The sequence below is a fragment of the Ochlerotatus camptorhynchus genome, unplaced genomic scaffold (genome assembly GCF_037179485.1).
Source record: "Ochlerotatus camptorhynchus isolate MF236.1 unplaced genomic scaffold, CSIRO-AGI_Acam_v1.1 ptg000161l, whole genome shotgun sequence".
NCBI lineage: Eukaryota > Metazoa > Arthropoda > Insecta > Diptera > Culicidae > Ochlerotatus > Ochlerotatus camptorhynchus.
In genome coordinates, this window is record NW_027040651.1 from 334,823 (window position 1) to 354,804 (window position 19,982).

Genomic DNA, 19,982 nt, shown 5'->3' on the forward strand with positions numbered 1-19,982 from the left:
ACCCTATCACCTTACATTTGAAACAAAAAATCACTTCGTGGCTTGCAAAAAGATCCTAACAATCAAAGAGTTTGTCATCGTAGCGATGTTTTTCACAGATCACACTTTTCGCACCGGCCAAAAGGAAAATGTTCGTTTTTTTTTTTTTTTTTTTGGGGGGAGTTGAACCACTGCGTCCATTATTAGAACATTTGATGTACCCCTGTTTACTGTTCGTATCATGCAAGCTGACCACCATTTAATGAGTGGACAGCTAATTGCCTGGACACGTCCTTTCTCAGTCAGGTATGATATGGTTTATGAAACCAACTACCTTTCCAGGATTAGCAGACCAAATTCCACTAGGTTGTAAGATAACACTACGAAGAAATTTAGATCTACGCCTGTGCAATGCACCGCAACTTCAGAGCAGATGTTCCGAAGTTTCACGTTCTATGCTACAGACACGGCAGATATCGCTCTGAACCCGACCAATGTTCTTCAAATGATATCTACTCGGACAGTGCCCAGTTACTAGGCCAGTGTATATACTAAGAGCCCGTTTATTGAGCTCCAAGAGCGTTTTGGTATGTGTTACATTTGGAGTTATAAATCTTTTCGACTGGTTGCACTTCGTGACGGCCATCCAGGTGGCCATCACCCTTTGTTTTTCCCAGCGTTTGAGTTCCATTTTTACCGTACAGTTTGATATTCCACTGTATGGTTCTGGGCCAATAAACGGTTAACTGGTACCTAATTTTGCGAGATCGTATGCCCTTTCATTCCCTTCAATTCCACAGTGTCCAGGAACCCAATATAAGTTTACTGAGTTCTGTTTGCACAGCTGTCGCAACAAGAGAATACATTCCCAGACAATCTTTTATGTACATTTGTAAGCATGAAGCGCTTTTAGTGCTGCTTGACTGTCAGAAAAAAATACAGATATTTGCACATCTATATTTTCTCCTTAGGCAAACACTTACACATTCAAGTATGGCCACGATTTCCGCTTGTAACACTGTTGGACAATGTCCCATCGCTACTGAAATATTTGTCCCAGGGCCAAAGATTCCTGCACCTGTTTGTGTTCCAAGTTTTGAGCCATCTGTGAAAAATATGATTGAGCCTTGACGAACGCTAGGACATTTCACATAAAGGGTGATACGGTCAAAATTTGGTCAATATCAACTTGACGTATTTCTTTCAATTTTGCATTTAAAAAACCTGAACACCCCTCATTTTGAAGGTGTGTGTGTGTAGAATGTTGCTCCTATTTTGATTTTGGAATTCACTCTTCAGTTGTCAAAATGCCGTCCAAGCAAGAAGAGCAGCGTATCAAAATTTTGCGAAAATCCGAGCTACTCGCACGCAAAGTTGGCAAAATCGCTAAAAGTTGCCAAATCAACCGTTACAAATGTAATTAAAGTGTTTGGGGAACGTTTGTCGACAGCCAGGAAGTCTGGATCGGGGGGAAATCAAAAACCGGAAGCCGCTGAGACGATAAAGAGAGTTGCCGGTAGTTTCAAGCGAAACCCTAACCTCTCTCTCCGAGATGCCGCAAATAAGCTGGGTGTATCGTCTACAACCGTGCATCGAGCCAAAAAACGAGCCGGACTATCGACTTACAAGAAGGTAGTGACTCCAAATCGCGATGATAAACAAAATACGACGGCCAAAGCGCGATCCCGGAGGCTGTACACGACGATGCTGACGAAGTTTGACTGCGTGGTAATGGACGACAAAACCTACGTCAAAGCCGACTACAAGCAGCTTCCGGGACAGGAGTTTTATACGGCAAAAGGAAGGGGAAAGGTAGCAGATGTTTTCAAGCACATGAAACTGTCAAAGTTCGCAAAGAAATATCTGGTTTGGCAAGCCATCTGTACATGTGGCTTGAAAAGCAGCATTTTCATAGCTTCCGGGACTGTCAACCAAGAAATTTACGTGAAAGAGTGTTTGAATAAACGTCTGCTGCCTTTCCTGAAGAAACACGGTTGTTCCGTACTGTTTTGGCCGGATTTGGCATCTTGCCATTACGGTAAAAAGGCCATGGAGTGGTACGCCGCCAACAACGTGCAGGTTTTTCCCAAGGACAAGAACCCTCCCAACACGCCAGAGCTCCGCCCAATTGAGAAATACTGGGCTATTGTCAAGCGGAACCTAAAGAAGACCAAAAAAACTGCTAAGGGCGAGCAGCAGTTCAAGGCAAACTGGCTTTCTGCGGCGAAGAAGGTGGACAAGGTGGCTGTACAAAATCTGATGGCAGGGGTCAAGCGTAAGGCCCGGCAATTCGGATTTGGAAAAGCGGAAGCCTAACTGAATATTTTTCCTGAATGTTATACTAATTGAACTTGAAAAAGAAATTTAATTTGATTTTTTAAATAAACGATTTCACCGATTTACACGCGTTTTCCCTTGACCAAATTTTGACCGTATCACCCTTTACGTTGAAGGGAGTGTCATAATTGTCCTCTGGTTTCATCGAGTCTCCATTCATACTCATCACTGGTCCTCTTTGGAAGTATTGTAAAATGCTTAGGTGACCAACCAGGTCACCAGGCATGACTTTTTTTAGACCTTTTGAGCCTTAGAGCACTTCTTTCCGCTTCTAGTTGCACGTATTCATGCAAGCGCAGTAGATTGAGAATTGCATCTAACACTTTTGATGGGGTGCTGGGCATCGCCAGCTTCCTATGTGCGGTAGCCTCTTTCGTTTTTGGCCACCACACTAACGAAGCATAAGTTACTTTTGGACGGATTACTGATGTGTAAATCCACATTGTCATTGTTGGTTTCAAATCCCATTTTCTATCAACAGTTTTGGAGCATAACCACAGGGCACTGGTTGCTTTGTTGATCACAGCCTCTAGGCTTCTTAGAAGATCATCTAAAACTAAAGACCACATTAGTGGTGAGAGGACTCCTCCTTGAGGACAGCCTTTTCTTTGCCTTTACTGTTATAGATGAGCTTCCCAGCCCAGAAGTGACTTTTCTTTTTGCAAGCATAGTATGAATCCAGTTGACGATGTGCGTGTCGAAGTTCCTTTTCTTCATTGCGTCAACCATAGAAGAATAGGATGCGTTGTCAAAATCTCCTTTAATATCCAAGAAAGAACAAAGTGCGATTTCTTTAACTGAAAGTGATGTTTCGATTTTAGTTACCAAAGTATGGAGAGCAGTAACTGTTGATTTTCCAGATTGATACGCAAACTGAAAATTAGATATTGGATGCGTTGACATGTAAGTTGAATTGATGAAAAGATTGACAGCGCAAGAAATCCGAGCCGTTCACTCCCCCCTTAGTAAGATCGAACATTAACATCTTCTGTACTCTTCATGTTATTCTTCATGCTTTCGTAAGGTAGTTCTGAGATTTCTTGTAGGAAAACAATAGAAAATTTATTTTTTAAATCTTTTGTAATAAGTGCATAGTCTCTAAGCAAGAAAAAAACATTATGAAGAAAGTCATCATTGAGACGCACGGTGACGTACAAAACGAAATGGTTTAGAGTTAACTTTATATCATAAAATAATCAAAATTGCTCCACTAAAGGGTGTCCATGATGAAATTGCCACACACAAAATTGATTCGCAAAATTCGAGTTTTCATCCGATTGCCATCAAATTTTCAGGGATTGAGAAATAACTATTAAACTTCATTTTACCATTTTACTCGTATTTTATTTACAGTCCATACGCAATTGCCCGCACCTTGGCCTTAACCCCGGCCATAAGATTCTGCACAACCTGTGAATCAACCGTTTTTTGCATGTAAACCCATACTTTCTTCAGTTCCTCGACTGTCTTCACTACCTTAGGTCGTTTAAGAAGGTGCTGCTTCATAATCGCCCAGTACTTCTCGATGGGGCGGAGCTCCGGAGTGTTGGGAGGGTTGAACATTTTCGGCACGAAATTGACCTTATTGTCCGCATACCACTTCAGCACGTCCTTGGAGTAGTGGCATGAGGCCAAATCCGGCCAGAAGATTGTTGGGACGTTGTGGGCCTTCAGGAGAGGAAGCAGCCGCTTCTGGAGGCACTCTTTTATGTACACCTGTCCGTTCATCGTGTCCTGGGTCACGAAAGGTGCACTCCGCTTCCCGCACGTGCAGATGGCTTGCCAAACCAGGAATTTCTTCGCAAATTTGGACATCTTCTGAGTGCGGACATGCTCCGGAACGCTGAACTTATCCTTGGCTGTGAAAAACAGGTTGCCGGGGATCTGTTTGAAGTCGGCCTTCACATATGTTTCGTCGTCCATGATGCAGCATTCAACTTTCGTCAGCATGTTGAGGTACAACTTCCTGGCACGGGTTTTGGCGGACTTGTTCTGCTTCTCGTCGCGATTAGGGGCCTTTTGTACCTTGAACGTTCGAAGCCCAGCCTTAGTTTTGGCCTTCTGGACAAAACTTCGGCTTAGGTGCAGCTTCTTAGCCACATCCCTAACGGAGGCGTTCGGATTTCGGTTGAAGGGGGCTACGCGGTTGTGATTTTTGGTGTTGTACGGAATACTTTTTCCTTCACTTCTGGGCTTCCGATCGGTGGTCAACCGTTCCTCGAACCGCTTAATCACTCACGACACCGTGGAATTCGCGATTCCCAACGTTTTAGCGATGGAACGATGCGAGAGATCCTTGTTCTCGTGATGAATGCGCAAGATTTTATCACGCACGAGCTGTTCTTTCGACTCCATTTCCGCGAGTTTTGATCACAGGATTTTAAAACTTGCAGGATGTAAATAATGCACTATGAACTAAATCCACCCAAATTTTCATTAAATTCTACCCAACGGTTAAAAAGTTAGAGCAATTTCATAGTGTGGCAATTTCATCGTGGACACCCTTTACACCTCATAAGGGGCTGTTCATGAATCACGTAGACACTTTAGGGGGTATCCGTATATCTACGGACGGCTATATACGCAGAGGGAGGCGGATCTAAAGCCTTTAATAAACGGCCTTCAGTTTATGATCAGCCATTTAAGCCTTACGAAACAAATCAGTAGAAAAAATAATAAACTATTGTTTCTACTGACATATTAAAACTCAATCATCATCGTCACTGTAATTATTGTCTTCATCTTTTAGCAAGTTTTGCATTTCTTTATGCAATTTAGCTGCTGCTTCAGATTGCCTGTGAGGAGATGAACTAGCCTACGACTAAACACATCCCTAATAACGTTTAAAAAAAGATTGCTTGTCACGATAGCTTGAGAAAATTGGGTTAGATGCAACCAGCAATCCACAAAAATGTATCTTATCATGCATTGTTTGTTTGCGAGAACTATTCCACGCGTGATGCTCTCTGCGTCACCATATCAAGACCAACAATTGAAAAGACCTCAACTTCATAGAGTAGAATTTCCCCTACCTGTTCATTTTGTTTCCTATGGACCACAAGCATGTAATAGTACAGTCCTGGAAGTAGTGAATGCCTCTGAAAAAGTTATAGCTGTTCAAAGATCGATGTTTCGAATTAAATGCCACAAATCACTTTTCCTGCCAAATTCAGATTCCAAACTGAAATAATCTCGATTTTATCGATTATCTTATTGATTTGGTATGTTCAGATCGATTATTTAAAAACAATAGATCTATCTCAAATAAATAGTTGGAGAAGGGGTGGCCTAACAACACCCTACCACCCCCACCCTCGATTAGAATCCTGCGCATAGTAAGCCCCTCTCCCTCTCTAACTACGCTTATAATATCGAGCAATTGTTTTTGAATAATACATCTGAACATACCAAATCAATAAAATAAGAAACGCCGAAGTTATTTCAGTTTCAAACTTTACTTCTATTGATAAGAATGAGGTTTTTTTTTTAACTCTTTATTTGTTCCAAATTCAAAATAAATTACATTTCATTTTTAACCTAGGTGCTCCAGTTACTACAGTAACTTACCAGCCCTAATTGTTATGTTATATATCTAAGTGTTTTTACATTGTTCCTGTCTTGGCAATTCAGTATTTTAAACAGGTTTTTTTTTTTAAACCTGCATGTCAGTATAACAATTGATATCTTAAAACTAAACACTAAAACTAAATCTTATCTAAGTATAAAGGGAATTAATCGTTGCAATTGAGGATTGTAACGATTTTTGCCGGAAATTATTAATTATTTTGTTGGACATTTGTGCTAAAGTCTCAACATTCGAAATTCTATGTACTTCGGTAGTACTGTACCAGGGAGGCAACTTCAAAATCATCTTCAGAACTTCTGAATCCTTTGAAGTGCTTTTTTCCTGGTAGTGCAACAACTAGACCATATTGGCACAGCGTAAAGCATGGCCGGTCTAAAAACTTGTTTAAATATTAGAAGTTTATTCGTCAGGCAAAGTTTGGATTTTCTGTTTATAAGAGGATACAAACATTTTATATATTTGTTACATTTGGCTTGAATGCCCTCAATGTGATCTTTAAAAGTTAATTTTTGGTCAAGTATTAATCCAAGATATTTCACTTGGTTTGACCAGGAAATTGGAACTCCGTTCATAGTGACTATGTGACTACTACTAGGTTTCAAAAAGGAAGCTCTAGGCTTATGTGGAAATATTATAAGTTGAGTTTTGGAAGCGTTGGGAGAAATCTTCCATTTTTGTAAATAAGAAGAGAAAATATCTGAACATTTCTGCAATCTGCTGCAAATAACACGAAGACTTTTTCCTTTAGCGGAAATGCCTGTGTCATCAGCGAACAAAGATTTGTGGCAACCCTGAGGCAAATCAGGGAGGTCCGAAGTGAAAATGTTATACAATATAGGCCCAAGAATGCTACCCTGAGGAACTCCTGCTCTAACAGGTAGTCGATCAGATTTGGAATTTTGATAATTTACCTGCAGAGTTCTGTCAGTTAAATAATTTTGAACTAATTTCATAATGTAAAGTGGAAAATTAAACTTTTTCAATTTAGCAATCAAACCTTCATGCCAAACACTGTCGAATGCTTTTTCTATGTCTATAAGAGCAACTCCAGTTGAGTGGCCTTCAGATTTGTTTGAACGAATCAAATTGGTAACTCTTAAGAGTTGATGAGTAGTTGAATGCCCATGGCGAAATCCAAACTGCTCATCTGCAAAAATTGAGTTCGTATTGATGTGAAGCATCATTCTATTCAAAATTATCTTTTCAAAAAGTTTACTTATTGAAGAAAGCAAACTTATTGGACGGTAGCTAGAAGCTTCAGCTGGATTTTTATCCGGCTTCAAAATTGGAACAACTTTTGCATTTTTCCATTTATCAGGAAAGTATGCCAAATGGAAACATCTGTTAAATAATTTTACCAAGAAAGACAAGGTACTCTCTGGGAGTTTTTTGATGAGGATATAGAAAATTCCATCATCACCTGGAGCTTTCATATTTTGAAACTTTTTAGTTATAGACCTTACTTCGTCCAAATCAGTCCCCCAGGAATCATCAAAAATATTTTCCCGAGAGAAAATATTCAGAAAATCCCGAGCAACCTGATTCTCAATAGGACTAGTAAGACCCAAACTGAAATTATGGGAACTCTCGAATTGCTTAGCAAGTTTCTGAGCTTTTTCCAAATTTGTGATCAAAATTTTACCACCTTCTTTAAGCGCTGGAATTGGCTTTTGAGGTTTTTTCAAAAATTTTGTGAGTTTCCAAAAGGGTTTGGAACTCGGGTCTAATTTAGAAACATTATTTTCAAAAGTTTTGTTCCTCAGGGCAGAGAATCGTTTTTTAGTTTGTTTTTGCAAATCCCGCCAGATAACTTTCATGGCAGGATCGCGTGTTCTTTGATATTGTCTCCTACGGACATTTTTAAGACGGATCAAGAGCTGAAGATCGTCGTCTATTATAATTGAATCGAATTTAACCTCGCATTTTGGTACTGAGGCAGCTCTTGCTTCAACTATAGAAGTAGTCAGAGATTCAAGAGCATAATTAATTTCATCTTTGGTTTGCAAAGTAATGTTTGGATCGAAGTTATATTCCATAAATGTTCGATATTGCTCCCAATCAGCTCTATGGTAATTGAAAGTAGAGCTGTTGGGATTAGAAATTATTTCTTGAGATATTTCAAAAGTTACTGGAAGGTGATCAGAACCGAAGTCAGCATGGGTAACCAATTGGCTACAAAGTTGACATGAATCAGTTAAGACCAAATCAATAGTTGAGGGATTTCTTGCAGAAGAAAAGCATGTTGGACTGTTTGGATATTGAATAGTGTAATAACCTGCAGAACAATCATCAAACAGAATATTACCATTGGAATTGCTTTGAGCATTATTCCATGAGCAGTGTTTTGCATTAAAATCACCAATAATGAAGAATTTAGACCTATGACGGGTAAGTTTCTGGAGGTCACCCTTGAAAAAATTCTTTTGCTGGCCTACGCATTGGAATGGCAAATAGGCAGCTATAAACGTAAGTTGTCCAAATTTTGTTTCAACAGAAACTCCCAAAGTTTCAAAAACTTTGGTTTCAAATGAAGAAAGAATTTTATGTTTGATTCGTCTATGAATAATGATGGCAACGCCACCACAGGGTCCATCAAGACGATCATTTCTATAAATCAAGTAATTTGCGTCCTTCTTAACCTTATGGTCATTATCTTCATTATCTTTAAGAGATCGAGCATTCCAATTTAAAATGTTTAAAGCTTTAAAATCCATTACTGAATTTTAAAGTCATGACAATATTATTAGCAAATTTTACTCCAGTTTGAATAGCATCAAACATGGAGTTAGATTTAAGCATATCAGAAATCATGTCAATTAATGAATTCTGTAAAAATTCCATTTTAGGAGCAGTAATGCTTCCTAAGTCAAAATTGTCAAAATTTCCGTTAGAACGTTGGTTAGTATTTTGACTTCTACCCGCTGCAATAGCAGCATAGGTAGCTCCATTAACTCGTTGAACATTGTTAGCAGCGAGGGGAGTAGGTACAGATGAAACATTTGAAGCAGGGGTGATATTTGTACCTACGGGTACGAATGTAGAATTTGTTCCTCGCTGACCGTTGTTAACAGCAGAGGAATTTGTACCTGGTCGGAAACGTGGAGCGTTTCCTACCTGACGGTTAGAACGAGATTGTAGGATCGCTTTGCGAGTCTTACATTCCCAAAAATTGGATTTGTGGTTTTCACCACAATTTGAACATTTAAATTTCTTAGGATCTTCCTTCACAGGACAGTCGTCCTTTGCGTGAGAGGAATCACCACAATTCATGCATTTAGCTGGCATGTAGCAATTTTTAGTTCCGTGACCCCATCCCTGGCACTTACGGCACTGAGTGAGGTTTTGGAAATTTCCTCCAGTCTTCCTGAAGTGTTCCCACTTCACTCGGACATGGAGCATAAGGCTAGCTTTTTCTAAGGCCTAAAGGTTGTTTAGTTCACTAGACTTGAAGTGAACTAAATAAAAATCATTAGAAATCCCGTTGCGCGAATCGCCAGGACGGGATTTCATTTTCATTTTGATTACTTGGAGTGGCACAACTCCAAGTAATTTTGCCAGTTCATCTTTGATCTGATCCAGGGATTCGCCACTGGGCAGTCCTTTCATGACAACCTTGAACACACGTTCAGTTTTGGTGTCGTAAGTAAAAAATTTGTGCTTCTTCTCAGTAAGATACTTGAGAAGACATTTAAATCCGTCCAAGGTTTCAGCCAATACACGGCATTCACCCCGACGTCCAATTTGTAGTGAAAACTTAACTTTCACGAAATTCAAAAGTTCCATGCGAAGAGCATGGAAATCGGAAGTGGTTATCACAATAGGGGGAATCTTTTCCTTCTTGGCATTAAGCCGGGAAAGTTTACTAGAATTTTTTTTGGATGATGGATCATTCTCATCATCCGTGAGCAAATCAAATTGATTACTCAAATTAATTTCATCAGAAGGGGGGTCAAGTGTTTGCCCCTTTCTTTTGCGTTTAGGCGCCATGGCGGCAGTAAATTTTTATCCAAATCGACTTCCAAGCAGATTACTATAAGAATCTGAAGGATCGAAGAGGAATTTTCCAAATCGATATCCAAGAAGGATTACCTCGGGTAGGGTCCAAACAAGGATCGAAGAGGAATAAGAGTTGAACAAGGTAGAAATTTTTTACAGGTTGAGCACTGAAAAGTGCTGTTTAAATTTGTTGTAGCTTTAGGTAGTAGTAACACTTCCTTAAGCAAAAAGCAAATAGATCCGCACGGCAAGAGAGCACGATGCGGACTGATATGAATGAGGTGAACTTCGCATATGAGAGAGCAATTGTTTTTGAATAATGCATCTGAACATACCAAATCGATACGATAAGAAACTCCGGAATTATTTCAGTTTGGAATCTGACTTCCATGACATTCTAGCAGCGTACTTCCTTTGGAAAAGTTCATAGGCACTTTATGGGCTATATTTGTACATGGTTAGTTGCATGGTTCAAGCAAAGTTGTGGTCTGTAGGGAAGTAAATGCAAAAAAAAAGTAGGTGATTTTTTTAGATTTTTGATCTTTTCCCAATAATTTTAGAAAAATCGAAACTATTTTTTTTTTTGAGCGGTTGCTTCTTCTTAATTCATGATTTAAAAAAATACTCAACTCCCTGCCGGGCGGCCTTACGGCAGTTGGCCGAAACTTTGTCCAAAGCCGTCGAAAAGACAAATGTTGGCATATTCTTCAACTCTCTGGTCGCCCTATTGATCAGTTCCTTTTCGGTTTTCGTCACGAAATTGGTCGAATAGATCCGCCGCTTCAAGTTCACCTAGAAATTTTCAATTGGGCGTAGCTGGGGCACGTGGGGGGCGGGGGTGGTTGGCGTTCTTGTAGACGACTGAGAACTTTAAATGCTCCATTTCCTCCAGTGACCGCTTTGCGTAATGTGCCGAGGCCAGATCCGGCCAGAACACGACATAGTCCTTCGAATGGTGTTTCTTAATGAAGGCCGCAACTTTCGGTAAGCACTTCGTGCTGGAAACCTCCCCGTTGACCACAAGCCCCGAAGAAAACTGATTGTCAGCCACAAGAGGACCTTCTTCTGGAACTTCGTGTGGGACATGTACTTCACGTACTCCCTCCTTCTAGGGGGACGTAAAATAGCCGGTTTCCTGCCAGTTATTGCCATCGAGCGTCAGGCACGTCTCGTCGTCCATGATCACCCACGTTGCACTGCGCAGGGAAGACATTTTTGACGAGCACCTTCAGCCGCTGCTTTTGGGTGGCCGCTTGCGCTTCCGATGACGAAGTAAAAATTATTTAAAGATTTCATGCAAATTTAACAAAATCTTTCGTCACTTTCAATATAATCAGTCACAAACTCTTACAATGAAAATGAAAACTTAAAAATTCGAAATTCATCACAGTTTCGAGTCAAATACTATAGATTAGAAAAAATATGAAACTTTATAACGTTTGTATTAGCATTTGTCAGAACTTATAACGAAATTAGTCCCAACTTTCAAGTCATATTTTCCAATCAAATGGTAAAACGTTTAAACAAACTTTGCACCATCTTATTTTAAAATTTTCATAATTTTAATAAGAAATTTAAATTCCCTAAAGTATTTGTAATACAGATATATTGTACATTATTTAATCTAACTAGTACCGTCCAATTTAGGAGCGAATTGCATCCAAACCCGCCTGCATCATACCTGATGTCAGTTTCTTTATATTAACATACTACGACGTCGCTAAAAAATGGATGAAAAGCAGGCTTACAGCATGATATTAAGCTCTCCCACCTTCGTAAAGGTGCTTAAGAATGGCCTACGGGAGGGAAAGTGATGATAACGACAGTTGAAAATAAATTCTGGCGACTCTGAGCCGAGTATCTCTTCCGAGTCTGCATAAGTTCTCCTTGTTATGTAGCTCGGCAGCATCTGTTGGCAGATAACATTGGATTATTATAAGGTTTCGAGCCCGTGTTCTAAATCTGATTACAATTATCCTCTCTTTAAAAGACTTCCACTTGATGAGCATGGCATGAGCCTGAACGCTAAGTAGGAAACCAACTCGACGGTGCCGGAAAGCGGTTTCACCGCGAATACCAGGATATAACAGTACCTGTCCCGACGGCAGTTTGTATTTTCCAAAGCTCGGCCAACTGACTTCACTTAGTATCAGAATTTTAAGCTTGATGCGTCTCACCTCGCTGGCAAGTTGTCGAAGCATATTCTGCTAGGATAACGTTAATACATACCATGTTCCAATTTTCCGGTGTTTTAAGCAAAAGTCGATGCCGTTAAGTCAGTTCGTAGAACTCATCGTTGGTTTCTGTAACGGTTATAATATTCGGAGACAGTAGGTGGTTTACGTAAGGTCTCCGTTTCCCATGATGGGACTGCCATCTTAGATGTAGCTTCCGGGAATACGCATTTTATATTCAGTCGCTGGAACGCGTGAAACTATTCAAAAATCCACGATAGCCTCTAATATTCTTCACACTGTAGTTTTATGTTGATCACATCATATAAAACATACCATACAAAGCCTATCCGAGTCCAACATTGACATTGAAATTTAGTATAACAATCTCAACATAATACAGCATCATACGAGAAACAAGACAAAACATCATATCGACCCTAACATTCCTCCTTCCTTCCATCTCATTCCAGCCAACGCACCGTACAGGAAACCAAAGGATGGGACGTCTTCCGGGATCCTCCGATCAAGGAGGACACCGGCTCGATGGCCGACCAGGCCTGCCTGGAGCTGACGATCAAAATCCTCAAAATCTTGGCGTACCTGCTTACGTTCGTGATCGTTCTCACGGGCGGGGTTGTCGCCAAAGGCTGTGTCCTCTTCATGTCCGCGCAGCTCAAGCGGGACCGTAAGATCACGTACTGCAACCGGGATCTGGCTCGTGACAAGCAGTTTGTAGCGTTCCTGCCCGAAGAAGAACGGATAGCGTGGATGTGGGCGTTGATGATTGCGTTTGCGGTTCCGGAGATTGGAACCTTCATCCGATCCACTCGAATATGTTTCTTCAAATCGCTGAAGAAACCATTCAAGTCACATTTCTTGCTGGTGTTCTTGATGGAGTCGTTCCATACGGTCGGTTTGGTGTTGCTGTTTTTCGTCGTCCTCCCGGAAGTCGATTCGGTGAAAGGCGCCATGCTGACCAACTGCCTCTGTGTGATACCAGGTCAGTAGTGCGGAAAGCTCTGTATATAGCTTTGCGTGATTCGATTGTGGAATTAATTAAATCGCCACTTTGTTTTAACAGGTTTGCTTGGAATGTTTTCGCGAACCAACAAGGAAGGAAAGCGAGCTGTGAAAAGTATCGTCGATTTGGCGGCTATTGCGGCGCAAATAACCGGTTTCGTGGTGTGGCCATTGTTGGAAAACAGACCGGTGCTTTGGTTGATTCCCGTATCGGCCCTGCTGACGTCCTGTGGATGGTGGGAAAATTACGTTTCACCACAGAGTCCCTTTGGATTCATCCGAGCGATGGGTCGGGTTAAGGAAGACCTAAAACAGACACGGTATTTCACCTACATGTTCCTGTCGCTGTGGAAGATTATCCTTTTCTTCTGCATTGTGTTGGTTACAATGTTCGTTAACGGAGATGAAGTAGCCAACCTGTTTTCTTTGTTTGGAATCGGTTTTGGTCCACACAAGATCGTTATTGAAGAAGTTGCGACAGCCTTCAGTTCTGCACTTCCGGATCTTGTGGAAGCATCCCAGGTCGGAGATACGGTAGACATTGACGCTTCCTATAATACCGTTACATACGTGTTGATTATTCAGATCTTGGGGGCCTACTTGTGTTACGTTTTTGGCAAGTTTGCTTGTAAGATTTTGATTCAAGGTTTCAGTTATTCCTTCCCTGTGAACCTAACGGTTCCGGTAGCAATTTCCCTGCTGATCGCTGCTTGCGGTATACGAAACGATGATCCATGCTTCTTCCATGGTTCCATACCGGGATACTTGTTCTTCGAAAGCCCTCCAGTATTCCGATTGAGTGATTTTGCGTCCCGTCAAATGGCATGGGCTTGGTTGCTTTGGCTGCTGTCACAGACTTGGATTACGTTGCATATTTGGACACCGAAATGCGAACGTTTGGCCAACACGGAGAAACTGTTCGTCACTCCCATGTACAACGCTCTGCTGGTTGATCAATCGATGGGACTGAACAGGAGACGGGACGATCAAGCGGACGTCAAGACCGAAGATTTGGCCGAAATCGAAAAGGAAAAGGGAGATGAGTACTACGAGACCATCTCGGTGCACACGGATGGTTCGGCGATGCCTCGACCGAGTGTGAAATCTTCCGATCACATCACCAGGATCTACGCCTGTGCGACCCTGTGGCACGAAACGAAAGATGAAATGATCGTGTTCTTGAAATCAATCATGCGAATGGATGAAGATCAGTGCGCTAGACGTGTGGCTCAAAAGTATCTGCGTATCGTGGATCCAGACTACTACGAGTTTGAAAGTAAGGAAGTGCATGTGAAGGTTATGGGATTAGATTGTTAATCAGTATTTTGTGTTTTTTTTTTTTCACGCAGCTCATATTTTCTTCGATGACGCATTCGAAATTTCCGATCATAGTGATGATGATATTCAATGTAATAGGTTCGTGAAGCTCTTGATTGATACGATTGATGAGGCGGCTTCCGAAGTTCATCAGACCACCATTCGGTTGCGACCACCGAAAAAGTACCCAACGCCATACGGAGGACGTCTGGTTTGGACACTGCCTGGTAAGACCAAACTCATTTCCCATCTCAAGGACAAGGATCGTATTCGGCATCGTAAGCGATGGTCTCAGGTCATGTACATGTACTACCTTCTGGGACACCGTTTGATGGAACTGCCGATTTCTGTTGATCGCAAGGATGTCATGGCCGAGAATACCTACCTGCTGACTCTGGACGGTGATATCGATTTCAATCCCAGTGCCGTAACGCTGCTGGTGGATTTGATGAAGAAAAACAAGAACCTGGGTGCCGCTTGTGGTCGTATTCATCCGATAGGATCAGGCCCGATGGTGTGGTATCAGAAGTTTGAGTACGCCATTGGTCATTGGCTGCAGAAGGCTACCGAACATATGATCGGTTGTGTACTTTGTAGTCCTGGATGTTTCTCGCTGTTCAGAGGTAAGTCGTTGTCTGCTGCCTAGAAGTGTGCATTGATTAATTATTGGCATGGCGTTTTACAGGTAAAGGTCTGATGGATGATAACGTTATGCGGAAGTACACTACCCGTTCGGACGAGGCTCGCCACTACGTACAGTACGATCAGGGAGAGGATCGTTGGTTGTGTACGCTGTTGCTGCAACGAGGTTACCGTGTCGAATACTCAGCTGCCTCCGATGCCTACACCCACTGCCCGGAAGGTTTCAACGAGTTCTACAATCAACGTCGTCGCTGGGTTCCGTCCACCATCGCTAACATTATGGATCTGCTGATGGACTACAAACGCACGATCAAGATCAACGACAACATCTCGCTGCTGTACATCTTCTACCAGATGATGTTGATGGGTGGTACCATTCTGGGTCCGGGTACGATTTTCCTTATGTTGGTGGGGGCATTCGTCGCTGCTTTTAAGATTGATAACTGGACATCGTTCTACTACAACATTATTCCTATACTGCTGTTTATGTTGGTCTGCTTTACGTGTAAATCAAACATACAGCTGCTGCTCGCTCAAGTACTTTCCACAGTATATGCGCTGATCATGATGGCGGTAATTGTCGGTACGGCATTGCAGTTAGGCGAGGACGGTATCGGAAGTCCATCAGCTATATTCTTGATAGCAATGACGAGTTCATTCTTCATAGCAGCGTGTCTCCATCCGCAAGAATTTTGGTGTATAGCATCCGGATTGATCTACCTGCTGTCGATCCCATCTATGTACTTGCTGTTGATTCTGTATTCGATCATCAACTTGAATGTCGTCTCGTGGGGTACTCGTGAAGTAGTGGCTAAGAAGACTAAGAAGGAAATCGAGCAAGAGAAGAAAGATGCTGAAGAAGCAACGAAACGAGTTAAGCAAAAATCATTGCTGGGATTCCTTCAAGGAAGTACAGGCTCCAATCCGGACGAGGAAGGATCCGTTGAAATCTCTATCGCTGGACTGTTCCGGTGTCTACTTTGCACTCATGGTAAGACCACTGATGAGAAGGCTCAATTAGTCCACATTGGCGACGCTCTGAATTCCATCACCAAGAAGATCGAAAACCTCGAGAAACACATTGATCCACACGGACATCACACTCGTAAGCGAACGACTTCTGCTGGATCCAGAGATCACCACTTGGGATCGGTGGCCGAAGACAGTGAAGAGGAGGACGAGCAATCTGATTCGGAGACTTCAACGCTGCAGAGAAACGAACGTGACTTCCTGACGAACCCCTACTGGATTGAGGATCCCGACTTGAAGAAGGGTGAAGTGGACTTCATTTCGAGCACGGAAATTCAGTTCTGGAAGGATTTGATCGACCAATATCTGTATCCTATCGATCAGGACAAAGAAGAACAGGTACGAAGCAGAATTTAAGTTCGTTGTCAGGACATTACATTGATGCTATTTCAGGCACGTATTGCACATGATCTGAAGGAGCTGCGTGATTCGTCCGTTTTCGGATTCATCATGATCAATGCTCTCTTCGTACTGATCGTGTTCTTACTTCAGCTGAACAAGGACAACATCCACGTCAAATGGCCGCTGGGTGTCAAGACTAACATTACCTATGACGAAGCCACGCAAGAGGTAACACGCAGGAGGCATTCGAAAGCGCCCGGTCATGATCGTCTGCCACGCTCGCTAGCTGACGGCCAGAATCCCTCCCTCAGACGATTGTACCCGCCTCGGATGTCTCCTGTTCCAGCAGATATTAATCTGTACTTTTCTTTCTTTTCTTTTTCCTTTCATTACCAACAAACCTGTTCCGGACTGCGGAATCGCAATCTGTACAAAAACATACCATAACCACGAACACACCATTTCGGCCAATATCGTTCTAAATTATGCAAACATGACTCGAACTGTACAATCCACACAAAAACAAAAATCAACTACTGTCAACGCATTTGAAAACAAAACCCATCACCACGGGATCAACCAACCTCTTCCCAACAAAACACAATCAACAGGCACGAATTGCTTCGGACCTGATCGAGTTGCGAAATAAGTCCGTGTTTGCATTCTTCATGTTCAACGCGCTGTTCGTACTGATCGTGTTCTTGCTGCAGTTGAACAAAGACAAACTGCACATCATTTGGCCGTTGGGCGTTAAAACCAACATTACCTATGACGAAGTGACAGCCGAGGTTTGATTCAACGGAATTTTCTACTTCATATGTTTTACCTCTATATATGTTCTCCCTGCTAATATCTGCTCTGTTTTACCCCCACCACCACACATTGTAACTTTTCTTCACAAAAAAACCGTCCGTACCTACTACCTACTCGCTGTTCACAATTCGGAAAAGAGCAATGACCCAACCCCCTCAAAAAAAAAGCAAAGGCTAATAATACCTTCCATTATGGATGATGCGTTTCCTCCCCCCACAACCACCCCTCACTGGCTAACAGCATCCAAGGCAAGGCAGGAAGGGAATATTATTGCTAACCAACTGTCCTGTGTTTTCTAAACTTTCTCTATCCTTACTGTGGCAAAAGCATGTGGCATGTGGCTACCGTTAAATGGATAATACCCATATCTCGATAGTGGAATGGTTCCGGTGTCCAAATAACACTCACCCACATATACACAAACACCAGTGATTTTCTTCGAATGACCGAAGCGAACATCAGTGATTAACACTATATTTAAGAGCCCCCACTTCCAGCAGGTGCACAAATCCCAAGATTTTTCACTGTATTTACGTTGAGAACCAGTATTTTAGTTGTGTGAAAGTAGTGTAATTTGAGTAGTTTATGTGATCTGTAAGAGTTGTTTTCGAGTGTTTGCTTTATGTGTATTATAGAACTGTTGAATTTAAAATGTCATCGACTGAAAAACGAGGTTCAACACTACGTTGCATGAGACGTTCGAATGGATTATAGCGATCGCTACAGTTTAATTTATAAACATCACGACCATCAATGGAAAAGGCCTCAACAGCAATTGAGAACACAATTTCACATAATCTGTTTTCCGTTTGTTGTTCACAGACAGTACAGTCGAATAAATAGAAATCCTTTTCACAGACTACAAAATAGAGTACCTGACACTGCAAAACATGTCTGGTACCTTTATATATGCATTTAGATTAACATGCGAAGTACCTCCTTTTTTGCATACTAGGCACAACAGATACTTTCTTAGCCCCACCCCAGGGTTTTCCGCCGTTTTTATGAATTGGGCGGGGCTTATGAAGTATCTTTTGTGCCGTGTATTCAAAAAAATAAAAATATAGAGGTACCAGACATGTTTTGCATTTTGTATAGTCTGTGATAGGGAAATCACAAATCGAGTGTCATCAAAATACATGGCATGTTAAAAGATTGGTAGTAGAGCGAGTAAAAAAAAATGTATAGGAAAAAGTTTTTTATTTAATTATAGCTTGTTTAACAATAATTTCTAGAAAAATTTGAACGACAAAGGCCACACATTATTTGTTTATTATCAATGAAACAGCGCCATATGTGTTGGAAATAGCCTTGACTAAATGGTTCATTCTCCGAGATAGGAAAAATGAGCGCCGATTCGCGAGAAAATAGCGTTGGAAATTGTGCTTGCGGAGGCTGTTGAGACCGTTTTCATTACAGGTCGAGATATTTTAGTTCATCCGACAAATTCATATGTTTACATCATTTCATTATCGATCACCTACATCAGCGGTTCCCAACCTGGGGCACGCGGAGGGCCTGTCTGTCGATGTATTTTGCGTTTTTAAAACGAATTCGATAACGCACCTAATATTTTCACACATCACTGTACACCAACCATCGTAGCCTTGATCAGTCTGGTCAGTCTGGTTAGTGAAAATTGTTCTCGTCGAACATCTTCCAATAATTGGTGATGTGTAGGACCTTGACTTGACTTGAGCAGCATCATACTCAGCAGGTGGCGAAAGTGGCATTTGACACCAAAAAATGTTAGCTCATATGTTCCTTGAACATCTACAAAGTTCCCTTATCTTTACGTCTTGTCAATTTTCTCAACTTCTACCAGATTCTATGAACTTCTTTCAAGTTCCATAATTATTCTTTCCAAGGTATTTCAATTTGAACAATATCTCAGAACATCCATGGCCTTCTTCAAACTTCAGGGAAAACCTTTGCTTAAACATCTGGGCGAAAAACCTTCTCAAAACTTTCACTTAGTGCTCAGATAAAATCCTGATGTTCTAAGAAATATGCTGAACATCTACGATAGTCCCTGAACCTCCAAGAAATTCCCTGAATCGTTCACTGAGATTCTAGAATTTTGGCTGAGCTTCTACGAACTTTCTTGAACACTTAAAAAAAAAATCCCAGCATTTCTATGAAGCTTTACGAAGTTCCTCCAATTGCTAAGCAATTTGCATGACTTTTGCAAAGTTCTCAGAATAACTATGAAGTTCACTGCACATATACAAAGTTCCCCGAACTTTTTAGATTTTCATTGATTATCTGCGCAGTTCCTGAACTTCTATGGAATTAACTAATCCATTCTAAGTCCATTAAACATTAACGAAGTGCCCTGTCCTCTTTAGGAGTTTCAGGCCAAATTAAAAATAAAAAAATTTACCCGACCTTGTCCAATGTGCATGAAACTTTGCATAATTGTGTGTTATGGACAACTATTCACAATTTTACAACAACAAAATGAATCTTAGTTTAAGTTAGATTGTTTTTATTAGGGAGGCTTTCAGTCTGGGGCTGGTTTACTTCCGTCATTTGGATGTTGTTGTTTTTTTTTTTTTTTTTTTAATTGACTCTGACATTTTTTCAATAAACTGTAGCACGAAAATGTCACTTTTGATCGAAATAACGTCTGAGACAAAGTTGTTGAGAAAAGTATAGTCTTTCTTGGAAAAATATCTGCGGTATTTTTTATTATTATTATTTAAGGCAAAATCTGAAATATCTCAAAAAGTATACCTTCATTT

General features: G+C 41.3%; 1 protein-coding gene across 2 annotated transcripts in view; it reads left to right on the forward strand.

Moving 5' to 3' along the window:
* Positions 1 to 19,982, forward strand: part of kkv (hyaluronan synthase-like protein kkv) — a 144,614-nt gene that overhangs the window by 115,722 nt on the left and 8,910 nt on the right. Inside the window, exons 4-8 of one of the 2 annotated variants that reach the window (XM_065222217.1) lie at positions 12,546 to 13,075; positions 13,157 to 14,371; positions 14,445 to 15,035; positions 15,098 to 16,422; positions 16,477 to 16,653. In XM_065222217.1, the coding sequence (XP_065078289.1) occupies positions 12,546 to 13,075; positions 13,157 to 14,371; positions 14,445 to 15,035; positions 15,098 to 16,422; positions 16,477 to 16,653 (3,838 nt within the window). Of the gene's footprint in view, positions 1 to 12,545; positions 13,076 to 13,156; positions 14,372 to 14,444; positions 15,036 to 15,097; positions 16,423 to 16,476; positions 16,654 to 17,036; positions 17,214 to 19,982 lie in introns of both variants that reach the window. The other variant, XM_065222216.1, reaches the window with a different exon arrangement.